A 15,624-nucleotide genomic window follows, 5' to 3' on the forward strand; every position below is an offset into this window, starting at 1 on the left:
AAATCTTACACTTACTTTAATTACACACTATAAAATCTAAATAGGTCGAACAATGACTATAAATAAACAAATAAACCATAAACACAGTTTAATCATTCAAGAACCATTTAAAAACCCTAATAATGTTTGAACTACATGCTATAAAACCTAAAAATCGTATACGGTATTAAAAGTCTTTTCAGTCACAACAGACAGAGTTATCGAAACAAAAACCCTAAAATGGATAAAAAATAATAAACTTAACTACATATGCACACAAACACTTTCACCTAGCTTACACAAAAAACTTTCCACCTACTTTACACTGTAGAGCTTTTTAAGTCACAGTAGGTAGGTAGAAGAAAAAAATAAAAATCCGAAAACTAGACGAAAGTTAATAAACCTAAACACATATTCACACAAGCAACCTACGTTCAATTACTTTAACATAAGTTCCATACTGCACTGTAGAGCTTTTCAAAAGCTTTATTACTTTAACCTAATTTTCACGCCACCACACACTCCCTCTACTGCAGAGCTTTTCAAAAACACAATTATTTAACCTAGCTTCCACAGCATCGTACACCACTACTGAACTTTTCACAAGCGATTATTTTAACATACATTTCACGACCGCCGTACACTTTCGTTGTTGAGATTTTCACTCACAACACAAATAGTTATTTAGATAAACACTCTCAGCTCACATTGTTATCCAAACAAAAAAATTGGGTGAAAATCAGTTGGGAAGGAAGTAAGGGAAGGTGAGTATTACATTGTATTAAAAGTCTTTTCAATTACAACAGACAGAGTTATTGAAACAAAAACCCTAAAAAATGGGTCAAAAATAATAAACCTAACTACATATGCATAGAAACACTTTCACCTACATTACACAAAAACATTTCAGCTACTTTACACAGTCGCAACTTCACTTAGAGCCTTTTAAGTCACAACAGGCAGGTAGAAGAAAAAAAATCCTAAAACTAGACGAAAGTTAATAAACCTAAACATGTATTTACACAAGCAACCTATGTTCAACTATGTTAACCTAAGTTCCACACTGAACTGCAGTGCACTAAATTGTACTGCACTGTAGAGCTTTTCAAAAGTTTTATTACTTTAACGTAGTTTCCACGCCGTCACACACTCTCTCTACAACAAAGTTTTTCAAAAACTCGATTATTTAACCTAACATCCACAACGTCGTACTCCACTGTAGAACTTTTCACAAACGATTATTTTAACATACATTCCACGACGTCGTACACTTTCGTTGTAGAGTTTTTCACTCACAACACAAATGGTTATCTAGACAAACACTCCCACCACACATTGTTATCCAAACAAAAAACTGGGTGAAAATCAGTTGGGAAGAAAGTAAGGAGAGGTGAGTATTACACTGTATTAAAAGTCTTTTCAGTCACAAAAGACAGAGTTATCGAAACAAAAACACTACAAAATCGGTCAAAAATAATAAACTTAATTATATATGCACAGAAACAATTTCACCTACTTTACACAAAAACCTTTCACCTACTTTACACAGTCGCAACTTCATTGTAGAGCTTTTAAGTCACACTAGGCAGGTAGAAAAAGGAAAAAACCCTTTATCGGTATTGGATTCGAACCGATGTTGCCTATTTCTTAAGGGCGAATGATCAACTTGCACGTGTTAAGCATATTTCTCAAAGTAGTTAAAAAATCCTAAAATTAGACGAAATTTAATTAACCTAAATACGTATCCACACAAGCAACCTACGTTCAACTACTTTAACCTAAGTTCCACAGTGCACTGCACTGCACTATATTGTATTGTACTGCACTGTAGAGTTTTTCAAAAGCTCTATTACTTTAACCTAGTTTCCACGCCGTCACTTACTCCCTCTAATGCAGAGCTTTTCAAAAGCTCGATTATTTAACCTAGCTTCCACAACGCCATACTCTACTGCAAAACTTTTCACAAACGATTATTTTAACATACCTTCCCTGACGTCGTACACTTTCGTTGTAGGGTTTTTCACTCACAACACATATAGTTATTCTAAACAAACACTCCCAACACACGTTGTTAGGTAGGTATATATAGATAAAATAAAAACAACTTAAGACATTAGCTCATCATAAAAAAAAAATAAAAAAAAATTAACTTCATTTAGTTTTGATGATTCTTGTCTTGTTTCAATGTACATTTTCTTACTAGTTTGATTGTTTTTTAATTTAAATTAAATTAAAATACATTACAAACATTTTACTAAATATAAAGAGAATTTTACACACACTTAACTAGTGAGGCACATTTAGTATAGAGAAAATTATATACACAAACACACTCTACACCCTAAATACACATAAATATTAAACATAAACATTGACACATTTAAATATACTTAGTAAGATAAACACTAACCCACTTTGACAAAATTAAATAGAATGGTGCACTCAAAAAATAGTAACAAAAAGATTCACACATAATTATACACTTAAAAATTAAAATCATAAAAACACTTATTTTTAAAAAAATCATAAATATCATCATAGATTACTTAAAGATAATTTTGTATGACAAGTGATATTTAGTATCTTTATAACCTCTATTTTGTAAGATGAAATGTGATAGACATAACTTTAGAGTTTAAAAAAGACTTTATTGTTTAAATTAGTTTTCAAACTTAGTTTTTATGGTGATTTTTCATCTTATATTTAGTACAAACATTAATAACATGTGAAGTAAAAGAGATAAGGAAAAAAAGAAATAAATACACACAATATTTTTTTCTTGTTTCATATATCAAAATAGATTGCGTCTAATTTTCAAGCAACAAATTTAGATCCTCCGGGGAGACTAATGATACAAATTACAAAAAAATATTTTTTGAGCTCTTACTAACTTTTAGAGTACTCAATCACTCATCGCTAACTCATTGAGAGTTTTTTGTGTTCGTAGTTATTATTGGCTAATCCCTTTAATATTATTTAGGCAATAGTCACTTCTAGCTAAACCCTAATTAGTATTATTTGGAAACATAATCACTCTTAATTAACTATTGAATATTTTTTAGCTTGTAATCAGATAAACTTATATGAGTATTTGTTAGAACATAATCTCTCTTCACTCTTAATTGAATGTAGTATTTTTTTTAACACAATTATTCGAAACTAAATCAAATATTATTTAGAATGGAATAACTCCCTATTAAAACAAGTACAAATGTAATAAAGTATTTATATTAAAATAGTATAAATGATAATTAAAGCAAGTTAAAGAAGTTAAACTAATAACAAATATATTTATATTAATGACCTTTAAATAACTAAAATATAATAACACCTTTCGAAATATAAAGAGATACTTAAAAAAATATTTAAAAACAGAATCAATTTAATTTAAAATTAAAAATAAAAATAAAATAAAAAATTACAAAAGATTTTTTTTTTCTTAAACTGCACTGCACTGTCAAGTACTTTTAGCGAATTTAAATTGAAAAAAAAAACTTAAAACAAATAAAATTGAATAATACATTTTTTTTTACAATTACTGTTTATTCAATTGTAAAATGATTCTTAGTAATAAAGATTTCAATAAATTTTAAGATAAGAAAATTATTTAATTATGACTACAATAACTAATGTTTTATGTAATAAGTATAATTTTTTTATGTAATTGCTTCAATATTTATGTATAAATTTATTAATTATTTGATCCTGTTTTAAATGATCAATTTATTATTACACATCACGTAGAGCTTCGTAGCACGTAGTTGTCAATAAATTCATTTAATCCATTCAATATATATTTTTAAATTAAAGAAATCAATTAATGTTATATTTAATATTTGAATTGTTTTAGCTAATTTTATTTATTCTCTATATAATATATATATATATATACTAAACAGATTTACTGATATTTTCATTTTTATGATGAACCAATAAATATATTTAACAAATTAGTCTGTAAATTCTTATTTTAATAATTAAAAATTAAGTTTTAGTTTTTAACAATTTTATAATTATTTTTTCTCAAGAAATTAATCTAGTCTGCGGACACACCGACTAAAAATAGGGACCCATACATACAAGTTATAATAGTGGGCCTTTATTGATCCTTATACCCAATTCACAAATAGTGGAATGAAATAATTTTTCACTTAAGATGTGGCTGCTTCATAATTTAGATGTTTGGGATATAGCAACTATGATCCACTTGATATATTTTTTTTAAGTTAAATTATTATTTATTGAGCAAAATTATTTGATGTTTCATAATAATTAAGTGTTGTTTCATGTTAGAATTATACATGTATGTAACATTTCAACACTTTTAACAATTTTCTATAATATATAAAGTTAAAACTAATTAATGTATATTTTTTATTTTTACATAAAAAAAACATTGTATGCAAATAATAAAACAACAAGTTAATTAATAATGTTAATAAGTAAATCAATTTTAGTTTTATTATAAAACTTTAAAATTCTGTGATTTAAAAACTACTTTTTTTTGGCTTCTTCTTCCTACGCTCCTACGTTTTTCTTCCTGCACTCTCACAATTTTCTAAATTCCGAAACTGATCTTAACCTTTTATTTGAAAAAGGACACTGTGATTATCGGAAATTGGGACCTGGGAGTGTGGATTCATCAATCCAGAACTGGATATTTTTTTTTTTTGGATGATGGGGTGTTCCGAAAGCAAATTTTGCATAAATTATTGATTTTCGGATTGTTGAATCTGAAAGCCTAATTTTATTACGGATTACTAAATCAGAATATTTTTTTGAAAGATGAATTTATTTTTTTGAAAGATGAATTTTTTAACATAAAATACATATTTTGAATTAAAGATTGCTAATCCGAAATTTTACTAGAAGTGTGTGAGTCCAAAGTGCACAATCTAATTCAACATATATCAACTATCACTTTAATCGGCACATGTGTATCTCTATGAGGGCATCAATGCAAGTTTGGATACATATATCATAAATGAACACGCATTGGTTAACCAACAGTTCTATTTTTTTTTTATATGTATAAGAGTAGGATGCCTAAGTGTGTATCTTATTTTCATTTAGGCACTTGTACAGACATTTGTTTTATCAACACACGTGAAGCATGAATACTTTGACAAAACTTTTATATATTTTTTTATATGGGTTGAAGTATATAAATACTTCATATAATATTAATTAATTTGTTATTGTTGATAAAAAAAAGTAATTTTTATTATTGAAGTGTGCAGCGATTTTTTTTATACACATTAAGTTAAAATAATTTGTATATTGCTAATAATTAAAATATTGTATTAAAAAATTTAATTAATTTAACTATTTATTTTAATATAAAAATTAAAATAAATTGAAATGTAAGTATTTTAAATTTAATATATTTGAATTATAATCATTTGGATTTTTCAGATTTGGATTGTTGATGTAGGTTTCGGGAATGAGTAGAGAGAAATTAAGACTTAAGGGCTTAACAATCCTTTTTGTTATTTATTTTGAAGTACTCACCTTTTTTAATTATAAAAGCTACTGCTGGTGCACCTAAACCATAGTTCCGATTGAAGTGTTTTTATTGTAATTATCAAAAATAAAACTTTTAGATTTTTATATCTTAACAAGTTTAAGAAAACGTTTTTATTTTAAAAATACCTTTTATGATTGTAACCTACAAATTATCTTCTACTAATAAAGAATATTAAGCAAGATTAAGCATATAAAAACTAAAGGAAAGAATATTAAGCAAGGAACTGATGCAAACCATAATGGTGGTGGAATGAATGGACTACACTACAAGTTGTTGATTTGGGAAGGATTAATTCTTACACTCTTTCAATGATGAAGGCAAAAAATGACATATATAAGGAGTTTGTTTGAATTTTGGTGAATGTTGTGTTCACTTTCTAAAAAATAATCTCAACAAATAGAGATATTTTATACAGTAAATTCAAACTTGATTAGCATTTGAGCAATATTTTTAATAAATGACATATGGATTTGATATTTAACAGCCATTATTTGTGTCCATTTTCTAATTAGGATGTACAGATAAAAGTATCAATAGTATTTGAATTATTCCCAAGTGATTTGGACAAATTAATATTAATTTAACTTTTTTGGCCGAAAACCGATACTTCAGGTATGTTGTTCAAAATTCGGTGCATCGATCTTGCATTTAAAGAATTTATTTATGACTTACCAAATAATTAAAATTTAATTATTAATATTTATTTATTAGTTTTAGTATATTATTAACTCAAATTTCATATTTCCTTTTCTGCTTTCCACTTTAATTTTTCCACGCCAACCCTTGTTGTCTCTCCCTTTTAACATTCTTACACTTAAACTCTTATATATTACACAAAACCCCTTAGCTTATGGAAAATATTATATTGTATATCCCTATAAGGAGATTGTTATAAACGTTAAAAAAAATGGAGGGTTTAAGTGCAATTTCCAGAAACGTAGGAGACTTAAATCAATTTACTCATTTTTTGTATTAACACCTCTTTTGAGTTTCGTTGTTAAAAAGATACGAGATGAACAAAGTGACAATAGAGATGTATACATTTGTTATATATCTATAAGTTTAGAGCGAAAAAAATCATCACCCCCATCCAAGACATAACCATGCCTAGGAGAAGGAAAGTGACACTAAAACTGATTGAGAATTTTGTGGCAAGAAAAGCTCGTTACAAAAGAAATCGAGAAAATTTATTGAAGAAGGTGGAAGATCTTACCACCCTTTGTGATGTGAATGCATGTGTAATCATCTATGGTCCAGGGGATAACGTGCCAACTGTGTGGCCATCCCATGAGATTGCTAACGAGTTGCTCACCAAGTTTGAGAATGCCCCATTGCCAGATCGGGTAAGAAAAAATGTTACCCCACAAGTTTATATTGAGCAGATGAATAAAAAGATTGAAAATCAACTCGTGAAACTCAAGAAGAAGAACGATGAGAAAGACATGTCAAATTTCATGCATAAAATACATGATGGTAAGTCTTTATCAGATCTTGATGCTACTGATATATGTCGTTTACTTTGCTATGTGGAGGGAAAACTGAAGTGTGCTGGAGGAAAAGTTGACATTTCTAAACAACAGTCATCAACTAAACCTCCAACGCCACTACTTTCTTTTCCTCTGCAGAATGATATTGTTTCTTGTGCTGACATAGATGAACAAGTTTTTCCACAACAACCATCCTTAGATTCAATGAAAGAAACTGATCCAATGAAAAGTGATTCTGATAATAATATGGCCAGCAATACGGGACTTCCACCACTACAACCACAAACACATCTTAGTGATGATATTATGGCGTTGTCTCAAGTTAATTTTGAAAGTTTGAATTTGGATGATATTGATATGGTGTTACCTTCAGGAAATTTTAATGATGTGATTGATGATAATGACTTAGGGTTTGGGATGTTGCCTCAAGATAATTTTATAGGTCTTTGTGATAATGGTGATTTAGGGCCATTTTATGGGAGTTCTTCAGGTGAAATTACAGGCAATGACATATGGTCATCTTATGGAAGTTTTGGAGACATAAGTGAGAGTGATATGATGTTGCCCTTCAACAATAATGTGCAAGACAACATTAATGGAACTTTCATGGGAACAGATGTTGAAAATCAAGGTGTTTCCATTAACAATATAGAGTTATCGGGTGATCAAAGCACCTTTGGAGCCAACAATGATGGAGCTATCTTGGGGAAATCCAGTACAAACTTTGTTAGCACCACCAGTGGAGGAAACTTCAACTCTTGATTTTCTTCTCATGCAAATCTTCCAGTACTAATGAAGGAACTGATATTAATGACCAGATATTTGCATAATTTGTTTCCTATTGATAGATATGCTACCTAGTGTATATGTTAAAGACATAATCAAACCCCTTCCCATGAATATGTGTTTGTTTGAAAGCGTTTTTTTTTTTTTATGTTATGAATTTTATTTGACAACTTATAATACAGTATGTTTCATCTTTCTTTCACAGTAATTGTGAAACTCTTTTTCTTTCCTCGATTATGTTGTGGTTTTTCTCAAGAATGTTTAATTTTCTAAAACACATATTCTGTGATATGATTCGTTTTTATTATAGATGGACATGGAGATCACAATTATGACTAGTTTTGGTCATGCCATGGTCCTTCACATTCACATTTCTATAGAAATATTTATCATTAGTTGGAATTACATGTTTCATGATCTTTTTTTTTTTATCAGCAAATAGCAATGAAATTAAATAAGACCACTTCAGGGGTGGTCCAACCCTTATACAACAAAACAGATTTTCTCAAAGAGCCTTTCCATCTACATATCAACCAAAAGACCTCCTACTCTCTTTCCCATCTCAATCAATAATAAAAGAAACCCAAGAAACAACCTTTTACATAAAAACTAAACAGAATACATACATACCAAGGGTTCAAGACACCAATCAGAGAATGAGAAATTAGCTGACGGTATCTTTGATGAGATCCATGACCAAACCTTAATCTGTGTTAGAGAGAAAATTTCAGTGTGATCAACCACTCCACCTTTAAATAAACAATTATTCCTGTGCCTCCATATCTCACTAACCAACGCAATCCACAGGTTTCCCATAATAAGATTAACTGAAATAGGTGCATCCAGAATCTTAAAATGTTCAAAATGAGACCCAGGATCCATACAATCCACTGATCTTATTCCTAACCAGTTATAACAGAGATTCCAAATTAGCCAAGCAACTCTGCATTCGCAAAACAAATGATTTGTTGTCTCCTCTGACCTCCTACACAAGCAACACAAATTACTCTCGATCTCAATTCCTCTTCTCTCTATATTAACCCTACAAGCAACCTTGTTTTCAATCACTCTCCAAGCTGTGACTTGAGCTGAGGGAAGCGCCTTAATTTTCCAGAAAAATTTATACCTTCTTAAGTCTTCCTCACTACCTTCTCCCCTTAAAAACCCATAAGCGGACTTAACTGAAAACTCAGTTGAATCGCTATCCTTCCAAACCCAACTATCCACTGTTTCTGTCTCCACTGTTTCATGATCTTATTAACTGATAATCCTAAACTATTTTTATCGATAATAAATTAAATGAATAAAATAGAGTATTTGAGAGATAAATAAAAAAATCCATGTACCTAAGCATAGCACTGTTTCATGGGATACAGTACTTCACCTTCCATAATCATCATATTTTTTATCATCAATAAAAAATAAATAAATGGAAATCATTTCAGATATAGTTCAACTCTTATAGAGAAACCAACTTCTAACAAATACCACCAAACTAACTAACAAAAGTCCTACCCATTAAAATAAATCCTGAAAAAAAAAATTTCAAGAAATCATTCTCACACACACCAAAGGTTCCAAACACCATTTAGAGTAGAAAAACGAAGCAGAGCAAATTTTTACCGAAATCCAAGACTAAACCTTTACTTGCACTAAAACAAACACTTCAGACGTGTCCATCATACCCTTTTTGAATATGATAAAATTACTGCTATATAACCATAGTGAATGCTGATTATTCATTTTTATGGATATTTTGTCTTCCTGTGTGAAAGTTTTTACTGTGTTAATGTTGCACTAATTTGACTAATTTTAAAATGTTGTTAAATGTAAGGTTGATATTATGATTAAAATTATGAAATTAATATGTTAAAAAATTGTCAAGCCTTTAATAATGTAGGCTATAGAACATATATCATAAAGCAAAAACAAATTAATCAGATTCATTCATAACTTCACCACTTTTTTTCCAATATTATTAAAACCACATTTTATTGGGAAAAAAAATTGCAGTGCACATTTTACATCACGATTGACAAAAAAAATATTTTTTTCTTCAATAAAAATATGTATTGTGTGTTGTATATGTTTTCGTCATATTAAATTTATTATCAATTATTTTTTATCAATAATAAAATTAAATAAATTAAAATATTTAAGTGGTGTCTTTGCTTCATTTTCCTACTATATGACTGAGTCATCGCTGATAATTACTATGATGAACTTGATATGTTTGATTGGATGAGAATTTCTAAGTCTTTGAATGGAAGAAGTTGTGTTGAATGTTGTATTTCATTATGATTGTAACATTAATCATGCAAACATTTTTCATCATGATTTGTTTTTACTTAAAATTTAGTGGAATTATATCCATTATTATAAACTAATTGGGCTTACTTTCTCATTCTAAAACTAAGATTGTTGTTATTGTCTTTCACTTTTATAAGAAAACAAAATCAAATTGGTGGAGATATGCATAAATTAAAAAAAAAGTAACCCTTTTATATATCAAACAATTTTTACAGAAAATGTATTACCTTTTTCTTTTAATTTGAACAACTTTGAAATATTTCAAAAACTAATTGAAAAAATCTATCAAATGTTTGAGGGTTGAAATTATATATTTATGTTTGAGGGTTGAAATTATATATTTAGTTATTCAAAAAATTAATAGATAGTTAATCCAATATAACTCACACATAATATATAATAATATACATACAATAAATTTATTAACTTTTATATGATTACCTCACAATCGTAAGGTAGTTTTTAATTACTTTACTATATATAAAACTCTATGTTCACCGAATATTTTTAATCATCCCATAACTGAATATTTTATGGTTTAAATTAAAAGTTATTTGGTGTTCACATTAATTAGTATTGCAAAATGTGTATTCTTTAATCTTACCATTATATATATACTATTATTATTATTATATATACATGTGTTTTTAATGTTACTATAATGTAATATTTTTTAAGTATATTATATTTATTGAATGTACTAAACATAACATGCATTGCATGTTATTACTGTAATATTTATGAGTATATTATATTTATAGAAATTATTAAATATAAGACATAAATAATATTTTAATAATATTAATTATTATAATTATTCAATACAATGTATTTTACACAATTCACAAATGTAACTTATGCTTATTAAATATATAACTGTAAAATTAATACATATTCAATATTGTATTAAATCAATTTTAATTAATTACTAATAATTTAATAAATACATTTAAATATATAAATACAATGACTTATTTATTATTTTCTATCCTAAATTATTAATTAAATACATTATTAATCAAATTGTGTGTAACTTTTAAATCCTATCATCCAAATAAAATTGAGTAAATTACATTAACATTAATGTTACATTCCGGTTTTTTTTTTTTTTGGTACAAACTTTTATTTGATTTTAAAAAATTATATTATTGCATTACGTAAATAAAATTATTCAATGAATTACATTCTTTTTTTTATTTTGTGAACTTTTCCTTTATTCTAAAACATTAGATTATTACATCACACATATACTTCTTTTAAGTTTTAAAAAAAATTATACTTGTGCATCCTAGTAAAGAAGACCATTTTAAAACAAAATATAATTGAAAAAATATTAGAAAATGTCATTAATCAATAAAATTTAATAATTTATATTTATTTTTCCTTTTTAACAATATTTTTTATTTGATATATGTATATATATTTATTACATATACATTAATATTTGTATAAATATATTTTATTTATTCAATTTATTAAATATAACATATACGTAATGGGTATATGTGTATTTAATGCTATTAGTGTAATATGTATGTCAATATACTGCATTTTTAGAAATTAGAAATTATAGAATATATAATATTTAAATACTAATAATAATTATATTAATATAATATATTTAAGATATTTGATAAATGTAATTCTTGTTTATTGAATATGAAACTTTCCCTGTGAATAAATACATATTAAACAAACAGTAATTAATTACTAATAATTTAATATAGAAATTTGAGATAAGAATTGCAATTATTTATTGTTTTCTATATATCCTAAATTTTTAATTAAATAATTATTATTACTTCAATTATGTATAATTTATTACACTTTATTATTCAAATAGAAAGTAGTATACTGTATTATTTTTCTATTTTTGGCAATAAAAAAAATATTGGATCCATTTGTTCATTATATTTGTGCATAAATGTAAGTGTTTAATGCGTAAGATTTATATAAACATGTTATATTTATTGAAATTTTTAAATAAAATATATTAATAATTTTAATATATGAGTTGATAATAATATTATAATGTATTATTATATAAATATACTATTTTGTAAAATTTTCATAATAAATTATGTCTTTGTAAAAAGAAGTATATTTTTGTTTTCTCTATTTATTTTTTGCTTCTTCTCAATTTTATTTGTTTTTATTCTTTATTATTCATGTTTTTTGTTAAAAAAAATTATAAAAAAAAATATATTAGAGTATTCCACTCCAATTCAATTAATAAAGTAAGCAATTAGTATTACTTCATAAATTAATATGAAAAGAAGTCATACCAAACGAATGACGTGTTTGTACACGTTAATGGATTCTCTCATATGCAAACTCTAAATGCACGATTTTTCTTAGTTGTATCACATTTTGACTGATACATAGACATGCTTCACTTTTCCAGGAGACTATTCCAAACATTATTTCTAATACATTCAAGCTTTTTACTTTCTTTTCAAGCTTGTTTAAACATCTATGAAAGTCTCTGTGATAGAGAATCATCTAGGAGACGACATATTGGGTCCTTAACAAAGTCTATGGTCGGAAAGATAAGAAGAAGTCTCAAAGAAGAAGACTCTCTTACTTTAAAGTGTAAACTACTGGATTTTTTTCTTTCTTCTTAATCTTGTATAAATTGTATAGTCATACATTCTTCTTTACATTTTTGTAAGATTTTTAGGAAAGCTTTATTTGGATCTCAATTGGACCTTGATATGAACTTGAAAGATTAATCAAATAATTCGATGAAATTTAACCAAATATTATATTAATTTGTTAATTTATAAAATAGTATATAATTTAATCAAATATAATAATTAATTTTTTTTGTCTTTAATACTAATTTTTAATTAGTGATTTTCGTATAAACCAAATTACTTGTAAGATCCTTATCTCCTTGAATATTCCAAGCTCCGGAATAGTAAATCAACTTCTTAAAAACATCAAAATTTGATTCAAAATTGATAAACTCAAACTATAATTAATTAGCAAGGTTTTTCAGTAATTTAATTTAAAATACAAGAGCTTGTACGATTTTATTTAATCTCAAGTGGGTTTAAGATAATATGACTTTTCATACATATTTTAAAATTGATTACATAATTAAACACTATAATTCAAACCTTTTGGTGGCGGCTTCAACAGAGAAACAGGTGAATGCAGACAAATCATGTTAATTAGTTTCCTTGTATGTCTGTTTGTGTGTCTCAGAGTGAGAAAGAGTGAAGTGGACAAATACACTTACCATATGGGGTAGAAAAATTCTTACATATTTTATTTTGGATTCTTCTGGTAGTTATAATATTAAATGTGTTGATACAAAATAGAAGAAGAATTAATTTATACAAGTGGTGTTACTCTTATTATCATCATCATTATTTTTATATAAAATGTAATTTCCATGGATTCAATCATTAAAATACGAGTCTATATCACAAGTATATTACTTATATTAAATTTTATAATATCAAATTGTTGGTCCCAGTAATAATAGAATCAATCTCCTTAAATAAATTTTCAAGCTTTCAAGATTGTTTTTTGAAGTTGTATAATTTGATTGATTTGATAAAAAAAATAAAGAGAGATAAAACCAAATAGACCAAAATAATAGAAAAAAAAAAGAGAAAGAAAAACTAAAGGGACAAGGTGAAAAAACAAATAAGACATAAAAAAGCAACTTTTTCTTAGCAATTCATTAATAAAAAAAAAAAAAACTTCTTTAGCTAACTTATTTAAATAAAATACAATAAGTTGTGTCCAAATATTTGGTACACATTATTAACATGAGTAAACTATAATTTAGGCTGGGTCATGTCATGCTAATAATATGATACATTAATTAATTACGTATATTTCAATTTCAAATAACAGAGTTGTTGGTAATACAATGCATCACACTGTGAGTGTAACTAACTAACTATATGATGATGTATATATTTTTTGTTAGAAAACATTATAGTTTTGTTAGTTCATATGATTTCATGTTGAGTGAAAAATGTGATGGCGCATCATGTGAAGTCCCCACATCATCATCAAATTTAGTAACATTAGCTGAAAGAAAGGCGTCAACCTCAAATCATGAAATCAGCACGCATACAGTAAAATGGCTTATTACCAGGATCATTGACCTGCACAAACTTGTGAAGAGGTAACCAAATCAGAGAGGTTCCAAGTAACCATAATAAGGGTTAGTATAAATAACATAATTAGTTTGAATTGCACATGTAATGCCTAATTGCCTTGTCTTGACATATTTGGCGCAGCAGTTTCAAATGCATATTTTCTTGATTCATACGTAAGCTTACAACAACACCCTTCTAATCTCTATTTCTGTTCCTGTTTCATGTTATCGTTGACTTCAATATAATGTTCCAAACCGCTAACCTTCACCATGACATAACCATTTCTATTATATCTCAACTCCAGAACAAGTCACTACTATTTTATACATAGGATGAGCAGCAACAGTGCTATTAGTTCCCCTGGATTCCTTTCCTCAAGCAACATCAGTGGCTATAGTTATGGCATAGGAATCTCTGTTGGAATTCTCTTGCTCATCATAACCATCACTCTAACTTCCTACTTCTGCACCAGAACACATGTCTCATTTGCTGCAGCACCTAGGAACAGGAGACTCACCCCGAATGTTCTTCAACCACACCACTCTATAGTTGATGTAAGTTTAGATGAAGCCACGATTCTGAGTTATCCAACTCTGCTGTACTCTGAAGCTAAGGTCCAGAAGTCTGATTCCACTGCAACATGTTGCTCCATTTGTTTGGCAGATTACAAGGGTACTGATATGCTTCGCGTGCTACCTGATTGTGAACACCAATTCCACCTCAAGTGCATAGATCCATGGTTGAGATTGCATCCCACTTGTCCAGTTTGTAGAACATCTCCAATTCCAACACCCCTCTCAACTCCTCTGGCTGAAGTGGTTCCATTGGCTAGCAGACAGGATTCATAGGTAGAGCAAGACCATGATTTTAACTCTCAGTCTCATTCATTCACAAATCCATCACATGGCAATTCAAATGCTAATAAAGACCCATTTATGTATCCATACAAGATTCTTGTTTTTTCAATACTTATTCCTTCATCCTTTACTTCATTTTTTACTTGTATGTGTGTCCTTCCTTGTATACCAAAAAATAAAGTTGTTTCAAACTATCAAAAACTGAATTATTCAATTATGCAAGTGTGTATCCATGAATCGATTTTGTTTCTCATGCGCTAGTGCAAACCTCAAATTTATTTACCTTGACAGAATTAATAAATTGGACTCTCGTTCAAGACGTTCTTATCACTAATTTTACACAAGTTTCTTAATCTTGTTCCTTTTAGAAGGTTTCTAAGAAGAGAATATTAAAGAATACGGATACCAACTCTTATAGAAGGATCCTAATATTAATTGGATGTCTTTTCCAATTATCAGTTGTTCTTTTTTATTCATCTCTGTTTTATTTCGTAATATGTTATCAGAATAATTTTGAGTCTATTCTAGTAAGTGTTTGTTGGACTTATCAGGTCACC

The 15,624-nt window shown here is 27.5% G+C and overlaps 1 protein-coding gene across 1 annotated transcript; it reads left to right on the plus strand.

Annotated features, from left to right (window-relative positions):
* Positions 1-14,296: 14,296 nt before the first annotated feature.
* LOC137816222 (RING-H2 finger protein ATL70-like) lies at positions 14,297-15,284 on the plus strand. The gene has a single exon (XM_068619298.1). The coding sequence runs from the start codon at positions 14,543-14,545 to the stop codon at positions 15,056-15,058; it is 516 nt and encodes a 171-aa protein (XP_068475399.1). The 5' UTR covers positions 14,297-14,542; the 3' UTR covers positions 15,059-15,284.
* The last annotated feature ends 340 nt before the right edge of the window (positions 15,285-15,624 follow it).

This window comes from Phaseolus vulgaris, chromosome 1 (genome assembly GCF_000499845.2).
Source record: "Phaseolus vulgaris cultivar G19833 chromosome 1, P. vulgaris v2.0, whole genome shotgun sequence".
Classification (NCBI taxonomy): domain Eukaryota; kingdom Viridiplantae; phylum Streptophyta; class Magnoliopsida; order Fabales; family Fabaceae; genus Phaseolus; species Phaseolus vulgaris.

What these genes read in the sequence shown, in the direction of transcription:
- LOC137816222 (XM_068619298.1), top strand. Translation starts at nt 14,543, where the DNA reads ATGAGCAGCAACAGTGCTATTAGTTCCCCTGGATTCCTTTCCTCAAGC.